At 57.4% G+C, this 15,637-nt stretch overlaps 1 protein-coding gene across 1 annotated transcript in view; it reads right to left on the reverse strand.

Moving 5' to 3' along the window:
- CCDC33 (coiled-coil domain containing 33) overlaps positions 1 to 14,105 on the reverse strand; it is a 43,250-nt gene extending 29,145 nt beyond the window's left edge. The window contains exons 1-4 of the mRNA XM_042803698.1: positions 13,796 to 14,105; positions 12,962 to 13,416; positions 11,806 to 12,000; positions 1,352 to 1,515 (exon numbers count right to left, since the gene is read on the reverse strand). Coding sequence (XP_042659632.1) covers positions 1,352 to 1,515; positions 11,806 to 12,000; positions 12,962 to 13,416; positions 13,796 to 14,105 — 1,124 coding nt within the window. The remainder of the gene's footprint in view (positions 1 to 1,351; positions 1,516 to 11,805; positions 12,001 to 12,961; positions 13,417 to 13,795) is intronic.
- Between the last annotated feature and the right edge of the window lie 1,532 nt (positions 14,106 to 15,637).

The following is a 15,637-nucleotide window of genomic DNA, read 5'->3' on the forward strand; positions in this document are numbered from 1 at the left end:
GATTCCCTTCTGCCTTGGCTCCCTCACTATGGTTACTAAAAGGCCCCTCATGTGTCCTGCATCCCTAATACCACCCTCCCCTCCCCTCCATCACTCCCCTGTTACCATGGCAATGCGGTGATGGAGCAGCACCAGAATGTAAAGAGAGATGCAACAATCACACGCCACCCTCGTGCTATCATTTAGGATATTGATGTTTAAATCTCCTGAGATTATCTGGGTATAATTGGTTTATGGAAATAGAGACAACTCCTGCGGTGGAGTTAGTCAGGCTGTCGGGGCGGAGAGCGGGTCCTTGGCGTGGGGCGGGTGGGACAGAGGGGACGGGGTGATGGAGGGGGGGGCAGTTGGGGCTGCCAGCCCACGTGCCAGCCGGCTCCAACCGCACTGCAGGTGCCAGCTCAGCCCCCGCTGCCAAAAACCCGATGATGGAGAGACCTGCATCCCTCCTGCCCAAGGAGCCTCTGGAATGTCCGACACGGCCGGCGGAAAAAAAGGCACGCTGTGTGCCACGCCGACAGACCTTGGGACCCCCTTCGCCAGGGAGCTCAGGGTTTCTACATTGGAAAACGCCCAGCGAGCAACAGTTTGCTCTACCCGTTTGCAGAGAAGCTTTCACAATCCCTGGATGCTGATTGTCCCCAGTGACGAGCCCTGGCCCAGCTTCCCTGTCCCCTGGCACTGATGCACCCACACAGGTACTAGCCTGCCTGGCACTGCCCTGGGGAGATGTCCCAGAGAAACCAAACTCCGCAGCCAGGAGATGCTCCGAAGTTACTGACAGCTGCTTTCTCTCCCCTTTTCCAGGGAAGCTATGCCAAAGCCTCTCTGCCTCCTGGAAGGGCTCTTTGGGATCTCAGGCTCACCCCGCAGCAGCGCCGAGCGGAACAGCCTCCCTTTTAACACAGACCAAAGCATGACCGGCTAATTGAGTCCCCTGGCACATGCATAATGCAGGAGGAGCCACATTCTCCTTGCCCAAGCATCCTGTTTTATTTATTAAACCACTCTTTTATTTATTGTGATATCATCTCGAAACCCAGGCAGCGTTACCCTGTGGATTCTTTGACATCATTTTATACTTTCAATATTAGGAATGCTTTCTTCCCGACGCCCCAGCGAGCCAAAGCATCCCATCTCCTGCCTTCCCCCACCTCAGCGAGGAGTCCCGGCTCCTCTCCCTGCACCGAGCATCCCACAGACGCGATGCTTGTGTGTGTCGTTCCGAAAGAAGCTTCAACCCTCCCGGGGGCCTGCAAAGATTTAATAATAGGGTGACAGCTCCTAAACCCTTTCGCTGTGTCCCCATGGTCTCCGTTGTTGTCCCCCTTTGCGGACGCTGGGTACTCACACGACAACATACGGCCACGGCACCAGGCCCTCCCGCGTGGCCGGCAGGTTGCTGGCTCTGTGGAGGGTGACGGCGATGGTTTCCTTCCCCACGCGGGCCACGTGTCCCCTGCCAGCCACCCGTGTGTGCCTGGGCTTCTCCGTCCCGGCGGGGGACGTGGATACCTGCCGGGAGCGAGTGGGAGAGACGTCAAGGTGGGGAGCTGCAGGCACGTCCCTGTCACCCAACCTTGTCCCCATGGCCCAACCCTGAGAGCTCAGATGGCGGAGATGATGTCCCCGGAACATCCCTGTGACCCAAACTTGTCCCCACACCCCCCTGTTTGATGCTGAAAGCCTGGATGGAGGAGAACAAGCTGGGGAGATGGTGTCTCCCTGGCACATCCCCATCACAGCTGCCTCTTCCCTGTCCCCAGTGCCCCGCGGCGGCTCTGGACCATGGATGTCACCGTGTATGTTACCATGGATGTCACCGTGGATGTCACCGTGCCACGGCAGGGCCACAGAGGGTGACAGATTCTCGGGCAGGACACCCAGCAGCACGAGAGCATCCTGCACAGGGTGAAACCAGCCCGGCATCCCTGCTCAGCGTGGTCCCACGGGGGCCAGCTACACCATGGTCCAACCAAAGGCCCCAAACCAGGTCACCAAAGCAGGGATTAACCATTTAAGCACCTCCATTTCCCCCATGGCCCTCCGACCTGTCAACAACCCCCCTGCCTCCCGGCCCCTGCCATCCTCCTGCTCCCCCTTCTCGCCAGCCCAGGCATTTTTACAATTTATAGGGACTCCGCAGGAATTGGGATCTCAGCTCAATCCGGGGTGGGGAGGGGGGGGGCGGGGGGGGGGAGTGGGGAAAAAGCTCATTAATTCCCACCAGCTGATGCGATAAGGAGCAGCAGAGCCGCAAGCTGCCGCTCCTCACCCGCGGGGGGGACCGTCCCCGCACCCATCACACCCCGTCCAAGTGAGAGACAGCACCGTCCCCCCACCGGCTGCATCCCCGCCGTGCCACCGTTTTGGGCAGCACGCAGCATTAATGTGTCTAATATTGCACAGCGCTGTGGCTCCAAGGGGTTAACCCCCGCCCTGCGCCGCTGCAGACCCCGGCAAAGCAAACCCTGCCCTGCATCCTGCCGACCTCCTGGGGTTGAAGCAAGAGCTCCAGCCCAGCAACCACCCCGCGGGCTTCTCAAAGCCGCTGCCTGCAAATCCCCTCCGACGCGTGGCTTCACCTCCCAACTCTGTAACGGGGGGCTGCTTCATCCTCAACCCTCTCCCTCGTCTCTCCCGAGGCCGCCCAGCTGCAGCGGTGATGGGCTTGACAGCGGGGAGATGACCTGCCACCTTGGGCGGGGATAACAACCCCAAACCTGAAGATTGTTTTGTGGGATGGCAGCCTGGGCGTTCTGACTACCAACAGCCTGGAAAAGTGTTTAAATCTGCTTTTTTTCCCCCTTTTTTTTTTTTTTTTTTTTTTTTTTTTTTTTGCTGTCAGCTCAGAATCCAGCTGGAGCTTGGGGCTGGGGACACACTCAGCATCTGCGACAGCCAGAAAGTGGCACTGATTGAGCAGAAACACAAAGTGGGGGAGGATTCCCTGACCTGCAGAGTGGATTGGGGGGGAGGCTCCCCAATCCCACCCCAGGCTCCGTGGCGCTTATCCCCCCCACCTGGTGATGCTGATGTAGAGGGGAAATTACAGGGTTTGACACCCCAGCTCTCCCTGCACCCCCCAAAAGCACAGCACGGCAAGCCCTGACACCTTCCCAAGGCTTTTCCAGAGAGGACGGGAAAACGGATGGATGTGGAAGAGCAAAAACACAATCCTAAAAAAACTCCTGGAGTTTTAGTGAGTATCAGCCCCCCAGATACTCACTAAAAACCCAATCCAGAGGAATTCCAGCTAGTAGAGCCAGGAAACAACCTTGCTTTGAATTGCACAGACACCTCCAAGCTCGCTGATGGAGCTCTGCTCTGGGGGACCCCAGGACCTAAGCTGTGATGCTGGATCGGTGTCCCCCACCACACCCTTATTTACAGCTCCAGATCACTGTTTTGGGACATTTTCCTATGCTTTCCCTATTTTCTTTCACATGCCAGATAACAGAAGCAGATTTTCTTAGCACACATCTTCATACCCACCACTTATATTCACATCTCCCTAAAAAACCAAGGAGGTTTTACTGCCTGTAATGGTTACAGCATGACAATTAGCGACAGGTTTTAGTAGAAAATTCAGGAGCAGTTAAGCTAAGTAAAACTCAGCAGGAGAACAAAACATTTTAAAAATAGCAGGTGTGAACAATGCCAGGCTTTACAGGCAACCAGTACCAGAAACCCTCAGCAAGGCTGTGATTAACTACTGAAAAAAACCCCAAACCAGTCACTATTCAAAGCCAGGAGGAAATTCAGTATTTCTTTCAGAAAGGAGGGTGCCTGCAGTTCCAGGTAGAGCCCACGCTTCATTTTCAGCTCTCTTACTCAGTGGGAAGCAAAACTTCCCTGTCCCTGCCAAACCAAGCGCTCTCACCCCGGAGTTTGCAACCTGTAACGTGCGGAGGTGGAGAAAAAATGAAGTTGCCATGTCCCCGGGGGTCTCAGCTGGGGACACCCCATGTTTAAAACATTTTGAGGTCCCTTGGAGCGTCACTGACTCCTGCAGAGCACCTCGAGCATCTCACGCAATCCACTGCCCTGATCCCACGCAGCACCTTAACCCCAAGCCACCCTTAAAGCATCCTTAACGATGATTATTAATTATTCACCCTGCAACGTTGTGGGGAGGTTGATTAACGGCGCCTGAGCTGCCATCATCGTAATTTGTTTTTCTATCAACTCTTTATCATCTTGAAAGAAGCATCAGGGCCCAGGCAGCTCCTCTGCAGCAGCTCTCAGCCAAGATTAAATTGCTGCTGGCTGCGAGCTGACAAGACATAAATAGCCTCAAGAGCCCGATGTTTAGTTCGGGGAGGACAGCCTGGGCTGGGAGCCAGCAGGGACCTCCAGGCATGGCACTGCAGCGGGGCAGGGGCTCCTCCATCCCAGCTCGGCCCCTGCCCACAGCCGGAGCCCACGGCTGCATTTTTTCCCCCCGGGCAGAAGGTCGGTGAGTGCAGGATGCGCCTTCGCTTTGGATTTCCCCCGTGTGTTGGACAGCACAAGACCAGAGGTGAGCGCCTGGGGCTGTCCATCTGCAGCGTTCACCTCCTCAACCCCAAACACAGCCCTGCCAGGGCTCCTTGGGACGATGCACCGCTGCTCTGCAGGAGAAGACACCAGCCCCTGCCCTACCGTGGAAGGACTAGGACCCTCCTGGTCCTTCGTAGCGAACCCCACAACCCCCCAGCCCCAGATAAAACTGGGAGTGATGCTGCCACGGGAGCGGGGATCCGCTCCTCTACAATGGCAGCATTCACAGCCCTGAGCTTCTCCCTGCCCCTGCAATTTATGAGCGGCTGTTGGGAACGTGTCAGCTTTATCCTCCTCCTGAGACTTCATAAAATAATAGTAGGCTCCATGAACGAAGATGGACTGGGGCTGGTGTGAGTTTTCCTCTGTGATGTCTCCCCAGGCTCCTTTCAAGCCTCCTTACGGCAGCTAAACACCAGCAAGCTGCTTCCCCTCCCCTGGCAGCCGAGGGGATGGGAAATAAAGTGCCACTTGGCTTTAAACAAGCAGCAGGATCAGGCCACAGGTTGCACCTCCAACACTGTGCCATGGCTGGGGGGGGGGGGTGTTTGGGACGGACACAAACATGAGGTAGGGCTGGAGTATGGCCAGGACACCCCAGAGCCAGGCTGGGACATCCCAGAGCCAGGCCAGCCTGAGGAAACTGGGTCCCCAGGTGTCCCTTGGGATGTCCTAGCAGATCCAGCCACCTCTCAGGGCTCTGGGATGCAAGAGCACACCAAGAAGCCTGGGGACACCACAGAGCATCTCCCCATAATGTGTGTGTGGGGGGGAGTAGGCGAGCAGGCAGCGAACCAGCACGCACCTCCCTGCACAGGGGAACTGGGGTGGAGAGGGGGATTTTACATGTCATCAGGCAGCAAAACCGGGTGAAATAGGGGTCTACAACAAGGACTCAGCGGCTGATGGGTGAGTGGATGCAGCTGCTTCGCCCAGCTTCCGACATGCTGTGTGAGGGGCAATTTAGCACCCTGAATTCATGGTTTTTCGGGGGGGGGGGGAGATGTGTTGCATCCTGGCTGCCCCATGCCCCACTGTCCCCGTGTCCCCAGGCTCCGTGTCGATCCCCACGAGCTCGGGGTGTTGGAGTAGAGCGTGACATCCCACATCCGCAGGGGTTTGCACCCCCCGCCACCACCCCAAGCATCACGGCTCCTCATCTGTCTGCCATGCTCTCCGAAGCAACCGGAGCCTCGGCGCTAATCAGATTTGAGGCTGTGAAATCTCATTTGAGGCTCTATTAATGCATAGCTGGCATGACACAGGCCCCGGCCTGTCTCCAATGAGCAAAACAAGGAAAGCAATCTGGCCGGGAAAAATGCATCTCCCGGAACAAGCTCGGGGGAGCTGGCCAAACGCAATTACAGTTAAAAGGAAGATTCAAACAGTATCAGCACTCTTCTTCCTCCGACCCCTGCTCCCACCCGTGGGAGTGGAGCACCGAGCTGCACCGATGGGCAGCCCCGGCACCGTGGTCCTTCAAGCAGGGATGCGGTTGCAGCGGGATGCTGCCCCTTCAAAGCAAAAGGCTTTTGCACGACGCCACAATCTCCCTGCGTCGGTGGAAGGCGCGTGGGCTCATCCACGTGGGCTCATCCACGGTTTGCTGATGCGGCACGGGGAAAGTGTTATCCTGCCAGGTCCAGCTGCGGATGCTTTCCCCCTCTTTGCTTAGACACCGCTGAGGTTCTGCTCTCAACGCCTTAGAGCTGCCCGGCATGGGATGGGAGGAGAGCACCGCTCCCCTGTAACGACACCTACAATTAACACGTGCCGGAGAAGCCCTTGCCCTTGAAAAACGGCCTCTGGGATGACACCGAGGTGGGCACGCAAGGCAAGGAACAGCCATCAGCTTCCCAAATGAAAGGAGTCGGCGCGCACATGGTTTCCATTTCTAGGAGCTCGCAAGCGTATCCTCCCCCCTGCAAAGGCTCTAGACTCTGGCAAGCGCAGCTCAAAACACAGCCCTAAGATAAACAGCCATATGGTTGGAGAACTTCAGCTCCACCAACGGCCCGAGGCAGCCCGAGCTTTTTTTTTTTTTTTTGAAGCAAACCCAATTGTATTACAAGGGGTATTTCCCAACACCTTCAAGCAGCAGGTTCAAGCTGCCCTCCAAGGAAAAACACCCAAGCGGTTAAAGCCCTTTAGTAGATCCCTAGCAAAACAAAAGCAAGAGGAAGAAAAGCGATGCAGGAAAGCAAACACTGTTTTATTCATTGTTTCATCCTGCCAGCCTCAGCCCTCCCTGCTGCTCCAGTAACCCCCATTGCTGCGGGCAGACACCGCTGCTCTGTTCCCATTTCCCAGTCAGCAGCAGGGACAGGGGGATTTTTTTTTTTCCCTTGGATTTGGGCTGAGCTTGATACATCCTTCTTCTTATTATTTTTAAGCAAGATGTTTCCTTGAGGGGACCCTGCGGGAGCTCATTAGAGATCACAGGGTGGTTTCGGGGCGCCGGGAGGGAGGATGCTCTCGCCCATCGACACGCAGGGATGCCGACTCCGAGCCGATTTCCCTGGGGAGCCACGTTGCCGCCGGCTGGGAATCCCTTTGGGCTAAAAATTGCCAAATTCATTTTCCTTCCATTTATGTAGAAAACTCCCAATTCACCTGTCAAATAATTAAATGGGCCGGCAGCCCAGCATCACCTCGTCTGCTCCATTAGGAGAGTTTTACACTTTCTATATTTATCAGTGGCACCAGTGCAATTTCCTCCCCCCCCACCTCTTAAAATGGAGCAATTTTCTCTTTTTAACCCCATTTGCTTTTCTCATCAAGGCAGTTATTTGACACTTAAAGGGACATGATGACTTAAATTGCAGGAATTAGAGCTAACAGCCGCTCCTCCTGCCTGCATTTCCACCGAGCATCCAAAGAGTTTGCTCTTTACAGACGAGCAAATCAAGAAGCAGCTTGGAAAACCTCTTGAGGATCCGTCTTCTCCATCCGAGAAGATTTTTCTCCATTTTAGCTAAGAAAACGTGACCTGCTGCTCTGCACTGGCCCATTTCCATGCCAGATCTCCACCCGGGCAGGGAGAAGCATGTGGAGAACAAGACTTTTGAACCAAGCAGCCTCGGCTCCCCAGCGTTTTGATAGGGGGTATAACTGCCTTGCAATACATCACTAGGAACATGTATTTGCACGCTCCGCACCCCAAAACCATTTGCCTCAGGTCCCCTTTTGCTCCCAGCTCCCTCCAGCACGGAGCAGGGATGATGAAGGGATGCCGAGAGCCAGGGCACTGCTGGAGGAAGGCGACATCCCCGACGAGCCCGTCAAGGCGTGCTCCTCCCCGGGCTGACAGCTTTTCAAAGCCCTACAAATTGCTCGCCGGAGCGGCGTTATTCATCTCGCCCGTGTCCCGGGGCGAGCCCTGCCGGCAAAGTTTGTTTTTCAGCCTCATTGGGCTTTCAGTGAGCCGAGGCGGCTCCAGCCCCTCACCCTGCCATCGGGGCGGCAGGCTGGGGAGAAGCGCTGGACGCCTGCCACCCTCACGGTGACGGCCGCTGTCATTGGGTTGAGTGATGGAGGAGCCGGCCGGGGGACAGGCAGGCGACACACGCCATCCATCACCTGCCAACACAGACCTCTGCCCCAGCCCTGCCGCTCTGATGAGGAGGAGACAGAAGCTTTTATCCACCATCATCGCTCGGCGAGATGGGCCACACCGCGAGGGCCCCCCCGCTCCCGGAGCAAGCACCCTTGCCCTGTCCCTGCCCTGCCCCACTCGCTCTACCACTGCAGAACAACAGAAATTCACTGTCTCGTCCCCAAACCGGCCCCCCAAGCCCCTTGGTGGAGCCAGGAATGCAATCGGGGCTGGGTTGGATTTGAAGCATTCAGCAAAAAGCTGCGGAGCTAGCAAGCTGATTCTGGTCACGGGCTGTCATCCACAGCTGACTGGGGGGGGGGCAGGGACTCCTGAGATACCCTCTGCGTGCATTAAGGAAGCCCTAACCTGAACCCCACCTCCAAAAAAAAAAAAAAAAAAGACCAACAAAACGAGTCCAGCTGTGGCTCAGACTCCCCCAGATCCCTGTGCCCGAAATACACTTGATGCTTGAGGCATCCCTTCTTTACTTTCTGTATCCTGCTTAAAAAATAAAGGTGATCTTTTTTTTTATTATTATTTATATATAAAAAAGGGGGCGTTTTTGTTCGTCCTTGCCATTTACACCACACCAAGTCACTCCGCCCCCGGCGCACGCTTTGCCGGGGGAAGCTCCTGAGCTCCCCCGGGGAATCCAAAGGGCTGAAGCACAGCCGACAAGCGGTGCCGGGAGCGGGTTTGGCCCCGTCTTTTCAGACCTGTTGAAGCTCGGCGAGTCACAGCTGGCGTTGCGCGGCGTGGATGGGGTGTGCATCCCCACGGGAAGCACCAGCTGCGTCTCGCCCAGCTGCCGGATACCCCCCCCCGCGCTCCTGCAGCCCGGTGAGCAAGCGCGAGCGAGCGGGAGCGCAAGCTGTGTGCAAACCCGTTTGCTTGCCGCGGAAAGGCTGCGATTCCTTGTACCCTGACAGCAACAGATTGCTGTTTTGGGACGGGCGCCTCGCTGCCAGCTGGTCCAGGGAGACTGGAAACAAACCATCTTCTGTGGGCTTGCGACCAAGTCCGACTGCCAAGGAGATCTCCAAAAGCTGGCTCCTTCCACCCCCCAGCACCACGCAGACCGGCTGGAAGCGAAATGGGAATGGTTCCCAGAGGAAGGGACCGAATTCTGCTGACCCAAGGGGCCGAATCCCTTAACTGAGCCCTGTGCTCTGCTGAGAAGTCCCCACGGTTCCTGGTGAGCCCGGTCCCCTCTCCTCCATCCCTGCCAGGCTGGGGGAGGAGGTATCCCAGGGGCTGACAGCTCCAAGGCTCAACCTCAGCCATCCCAGCGACTGAGAGATCATCCATGGCACGTTATCGATCAGCTCGGTGCCGTGCCCGGGACCTGGGACAATTAGGGAGCCGTCTGGCTCGGCAACATGCGCGAGGCATTTCAACAGCCAGCAGAGCCTCCTGCTTCGTGCCTAGGAATACATTATCTGCGGGCTGCGAGGAGATGAGGAAAATCATTATCCCCGTGCCTTGGCCTTTTGGGTGGAGCTCAGCACCCATCCATCAGCCTCCCTGTCCTGCGGATGGGATGCTCGGCACGGAGGCAGTGTCAAGGAGCTGGTCGCCCACTGGGATGCACCCGCATGTTTTTGCTGTTTGGGAAAGCCAAACAGATGGATGCGATACCCCGGCATCCAGATTTCTCAGGACCCCGGTCCAAGCAGCAGCCCTGCGATGGGACCCCTCACACTTCCGAATTTGCCCCTCTCCACGTGCCAGCATTACCGACTCCCCAAACTATTGACCACCCCCGTCCTGCCCAAATTTAGGAAGATGTTCAGGCTCTCGAACTTCGGTTTGGGGTTCACCTTCACCATGCACTGGCAGGACCAACATGTGACGCTTTGAGATCCTCGGGTTTGGACCACCCAGAGCCAAAAGAGCTCCAGACTGACAAGCAGCTCCCATAGCTTCAGCTTGGTGGATCCAGGCTGCAGCATCCCAGGAGTTCTTTTGGAGATTAAAACTCCTATTTCCACCTGGTCCGTCCCCCCTCCCCATAGCTCAGCCACCCTCCAACATATTTTCCAGCCCTCCAGCCCTCCCAGGAGGGCGGGGAGCCAACATCCCCCCGCCTCTCAGCTTTTAATTTTTAAATAAAAACCATCCTGGCAAATACTTGCCGGGTGACATCAGCAGCAGGTGATTTATTGCATTCCCTCCAGGGGCCTAGGAGCAAAATTGCATTTGCTAATGCCTCGCCTTATGCCCCTGGCCCAGCTCCGCATCCCGCTCCGCATCCCAGCTGATTGCTATCGATTTCCGCAGCTCGAAAGAGTTTCCGTCTAGACGTTTGCTGAGCAAACTCAATCAGGCCTCGCTAATAAGCGTTTCTGGCCAGTAAATTTGCGGCTGATCGGGGCACGGATAGCACATCCACTTGAAAATCAAGGGAGGCCGAGTGCTGCGAAGGGCGAGGAGTTGCTCCGGGGTCCTGGGGGTTTGCAGTGCTCAGCATCCTGCCTGCAGCACGAGGAGCAGGGAGCTGCCCTGGAGAGGGGCTGAGCAGCTCAGCACCGCTCGAGCACCCCGTAACTCCTGTGAAATACACGGACCAAGTGTCCCAGAGCCGTCAGCGACACATTTGTCCTGCACAAGGGAAGGAGCTGAGGCACGAAGGCAGCAGCAGGTACCCCCCCACCCCGTGCACGGCGCACCGCGGGGGAGAGGGATGCCAGCCCAATTTTTTACCTTCCAGTCACACCAACGCAGTCACCAGGACCACGAAGCACATGTCCAGGCACTGAGGGCATCCCTGTGACTGCAGCCCAGACACGAGCCATCACCTGGGGAGTCCTTGTCACCTCTCCGCCGCAGAAGCCCTTAGCTGGGGGGGCTGAGCGAGGGCTGCCAGCCCCCTCCCTGAGCCAGCAGCGTTTGCTGGTGGCCCACATGCTGCAGAAGACCTTGCCATCAAACCCACCATCCCCAGCTCTCCCACTGACGCAGCTGGAGGACACGGGGGGGCTCCCTGGAAGGAGAAGAGAGCCCAGAGGGTGCCTGGGGAAGGTTCACGGGATCAATCCCGTCTCCGGTGCTGTAATTCAGCTTTCTCAAGCAATGTTTTCACAGGTGTATGAGACACCTCTGAGAGCAACAGAGACAACATCTTCATCCACGGGCGTGTTATTCTTACAGTGAGATGCAGGAAATGGAGCCCCTGGGGTAAGGGTTGTCTTTTTCATTTATTTAGACAGCTTTTAACAAGGAGAAAGACACGCAGCCTCTCAGACTGCATTAGCCCTGCCCTATGGTTTCTGCAGTTTTTAGAAGTCTAGATTCGAGCTGCAAGATGAAACATTTAAGATGTGTCAGCCCCAGATGCCCGCAGTCAGCATTTTAAGATTTTCTAGGTGACACCATCCACTGCCTGGCGATGGCCAGCTTGCAGGGCTGCCTTTTGGTACTGGAAATGCAAAGTTTGATGGCTCATTTCCCCCCATCCCCCACGACCAGGCTGGGAAGGTGATGGCCTGGGAGCAGGAGCGGTGCTGGTGCCCAAGCTGAGCCAGGGACAGGATGGAGGTGGCCACATCCCCTTGCACCCCTCCGTCTCCTCACCAGCACTGCAGAGCTCTAACGGGAAGCTACTATGAATAATAAACATTTTGTTATTAATTTAGGATGGCGTCTTCTCCACCGGTTGCACTCACCTGTGATGGTGAAGAGGCCAGATCCGGGCTGTAGCCCAACGAGGAGAGGTGGAAGCTGCTGCAGCTCAGTGGTCGCCTTGGGGCAGGAGCCGAGGAAGAGGAGGAGGAGGAGGAGGAGGAGGAGGAAGGATGCTCATCTGCTGAGTCACCGGGGAGCTCCGGGGAGGAGCTGAGTGCAGGGTCAGCCGGCAGCCTCTGGGAGTAAGAGAAGAGATTTGAAAGCCCAGATTTGGGCTCCAACACCCCTTTCCCAGTCCCCCCAGAACCCCCCATACCACCTACCCCCACATCCCGGGAAGACCCCTCTGCATCCCAGCTCCATCCTCTAACAATTCGGCTGAGGATCTCACCCTTCAAGGGCAGAACTTTGGCAAGAAATAATAAAAACCCCCATCCTAAACCAGCCATTACCACCCCTACATTTATTTTAGACTTAGAGGACACCCCCCCCACCACCACCATGCATCCCTAGGCATTGCTCCTCCACAGCCCCAGCTGCCTCGGGAAAAAAAATAAAAGACAGAGCGATTCTTGGGGGGTTTCACTCTCCGTGGATGTCTCTGCTGGAGGGGCTGCCCTGCACCAGCCAGGGGTTGGGTGGGTTAAGCAGAGGAGTTGGAGGCTCTGGTCCCGCTGCCGGTGCTGCGGGTGAGGTCCGGGACAAGCTGTAGGGCTTGTTCTCGGTAGCGGATGGTTGGCGTTGTGTGGGACCATGCTGGGGAGGGCGGAGCCGGGTGAATAACTCACAGAGGATTTTTTCCTCAAGTTCTGGGCATGGTTTGACTACAAGACCCTCTTTACTGGCTTTGCTTGGGTGGTTGCCGTCTCACCAAGGCCCTGCCTGCATCTTGAGCTTGGCTCAGCTTGCTCCCGTCGGAGACAAAGACGGTCCCTAACTTTGGTGGCAGGCAGGGGACAGTCACCTGGCTTCCACCCAGCAATTGTGAGGAGCGAGGGAGAGGAAACTGAGGCAGGGCTGTGCTGTTTAGCAAAGATACCCCGTAAAAGCCACAGAGACGTCTCCTTTTTGCCTCTATTCCAGCCGGTGCTTATGCGGGGGCATCTAGCAGGGCCAAATCCTGTCCTAAGCAGACTGGTCTGCTCTTGTTTTGCTGGAGCACAGGTTGCCTGCTCCCCCCAATCTGGGCTCTCCTACCTCAGGGGAGCGAGCCCTGCCCTCGGTGGGCAGCGAGTGGTAAGCAGACTCGGGTGTACGGAGCGAGCGGCTGGGGCCGGGGATGTGCAGGGACGCCGGGGCTGTGCCCGCCGCTGGCCGGGCGTCCTCCTGGGTGCCGGGGGAGAGCAGCGGGGCCGGGGGCAGCGTGGTGGGAGGCCGGTGCTCGTGCAGGGACGCGGTGAAGGCCAGCCGGCCGCAGTGCATGGCCGGCTGCTGGCTGCCCACCCGCAGCAAAGCCATCACGGCGCTGTAGCGGTACCAGTCCTCGTCCCTCCCCGCCGAGAGCTTCATCCGGGGCTGGTTGGTGCGGGGGTAGATGGCGAAGAAGGCTTCGCCCACCTGCCTGCTCGTCCTCATCCTCTCTGCCCTCCCGGGGAAGTGCAGGGCCTCGATGTGGAGCCGCACGTCGTGGTTCTTGTCGTTCTTGCAGAAACCTGCCGGGAGCGGTGGCGGGTGAGGTGTCACGGAGGAGGGCTGGTGGTCCCAGGAGCATCTCCCGAGCTCATCCATCAGCAGCCCTGGGTAGCTCTGCTCCGTGAACACTAGCAAAGGGGTTATCCAGCCTGGACATATCTAGATCTCGGGGGAGGGCGTTTGCAGCGTTGGTGGTGTTGGGCTCTCCAAGCTGGACCTGCTCCATCCACCCCACTAAGCTCAGGCAGCTTGGACTCCAGCTCAGGGGTTTGCTGCAGGGGTGAAGCTGTGAGCATGGTACAGGGGTCTGCAAGCCTGAGACAGGCCATGCTTGCCCTAGAGCTGCAGTCCTGGGTCACCTCCCCTGTCAGCCCACCCCCGCAGCATCCAGCCTCTTACCTCTGGGCAGGGTGAAGGTGAATTTCCTCCTCTGGAAGGAGTAAATCTGGTTGAGGTCGCTCTGCTCGATGGCGTCAGTGGTGCCGGTGCTGCTCTGGATGACCTCCCCGCCGTCGATGCGGAGCCGGACGCCAGCGCCGGAGCCCCGCAGCAGCGGGTTCTCCACGGTGAGCTGCAGGGCGTAGCGGCCGCGCCGGTTAAACTGGGCGCTGACCACCTCAAACTCAAAATCCAGGGTCTTCTCCTCAGCCTTCAGCCGGGAGCGCTGCAGGGTCAGGGGGATGCAAGGCTCCCCAGCCTTGCCCGCCATGGGGAGCAGAGATGGGATCTGGAGGGGAACAGTCCTTGACAGCAGGGACTTTGCAGGTCTCTGCCCTGGAGCAAGCCCTCCTGGCAGCCTGGGGCAGGTTTCTGAGCCAAGCTGGCTCTGCTGCCACTCTCCTCTTCTCCTCTCCAGCAGGGAAAGTGCCTGGGGGTGCCTCTGCGTATATGTTGGCTTCACATCTCTGCAGGCAGCTTTCAAAGGAAGCAAAAAAGGCAAAGAAATCCCCGTCCCTGAAAAAACATCCTTCGGTGCCGTGGGGAGATGCTGAGAGCTTTCCTGCCCCTGCGCAACGACGGGCACAGGAGCTTTGAAGTCCAGTTTGTTTGCTGGGAAACCAGGTAACTAGATGCGAAGCGGTGGCTGCCTTCCAGCAAACGGCCCGGGATATCCAGGGTGATGCTGAGCAATGCAACACAGATGCATGCGTGCATACACGGTGTGCTGGGGGAGGAGGGGTGTCTGTGTGTGCATCCCTGCAGCGGGGATTTGATGGCTTCTGGAGCCCTTTACCTTGGGAAATCCACCACAAAGGAGCCTGGATGTTGCAGAGCCTCCGGGAGATGCTGGTTTTGAAGACGGTGCAAGCCATGCCTGCTGCTCTTATGTGTTGCTGACCCCCGTGGGACAATCCTGCTCCTCCTGCACCCATGGGCTGGGTGCTGGGTCTCCTGCTGATGGGATCGGGCAGCCAAGGCTGCAGCCACATTTTGGTTTGTCTCTAAGGCAAGTTTTTAGCTGGGCTTGCTGGTGGCACGGGGTCGGGCAAACCAAGGGAGAGGAACGGGATGAGCCTGGGGAGCAGTGCTTGGCTGTTAGATCTAAAGGGACAGAGGGCATTCACTCACCTAATCCTAATGCCTGGCAACTTTACAGACAAGCCCGAGGCCGAAACCACCCCACGACTTGAAGTGTCTCTACAAAACAAGCAGTTGAAATGGTTCTCTGCATGTGCAGCTTGGAGATGTGCATCCACAGCCTGCCTGGGAGCTCGCTGGGCTTTGGGCACCAAGGGTCTGACCTGGAGCTGGGATCTCCCTGCTGCCCTGAGGGCTGGGGATGTCCCCAGGGTCCTGGATGAGCTGCAAAAGGCAAACTGGGGCTGGCGGGGTGCCTGCAGGCATGGCAGGAGCCGTTCAGGGGTGACGTCCTGAGTCAAAGCTGGCTGCAAAGGGGCTTTTGGTCCAGGTTTGCTTTCCTCCAGCTCAGAATTACACGGGCTGCTCTTTCCCGCACAGGAGTGCGTGTTTCTGGCTGGTGCAACTGAAATTGAGCTCCCTGCCTGCTAAACCTGCTGCCGAGCCAGCTGAGCATCCGGAGGTTAGTCCCACCATGGATATTTCAGGACTGACATCAAGGGGCTTGATGGTCTGGGGTAGGCAGGAGCTGGAATGGCACAGTCTGATCCTCACCAGGAGCCCCCTGCCCTGTCATATCTCATTCCCCCATCGCCACTGAGAATAGCACGTTCTCACAGCTTTCGGGATGCTTCCAGTGAAACGTGAGCCGGAGCCGGGCTA

The sequence above is a fragment of the Tyto alba genome, unplaced genomic scaffold (genome assembly GCF_018691265.1).
Source record: "Tyto alba isolate M040663 unplaced genomic scaffold, T.alba_DEE_v4.0 Super-Scaffold_41, whole genome shotgun sequence".
NCBI lineage: Eukaryota > Metazoa > Chordata > Aves > Strigiformes > Tytonidae > Tyto > Tyto alba.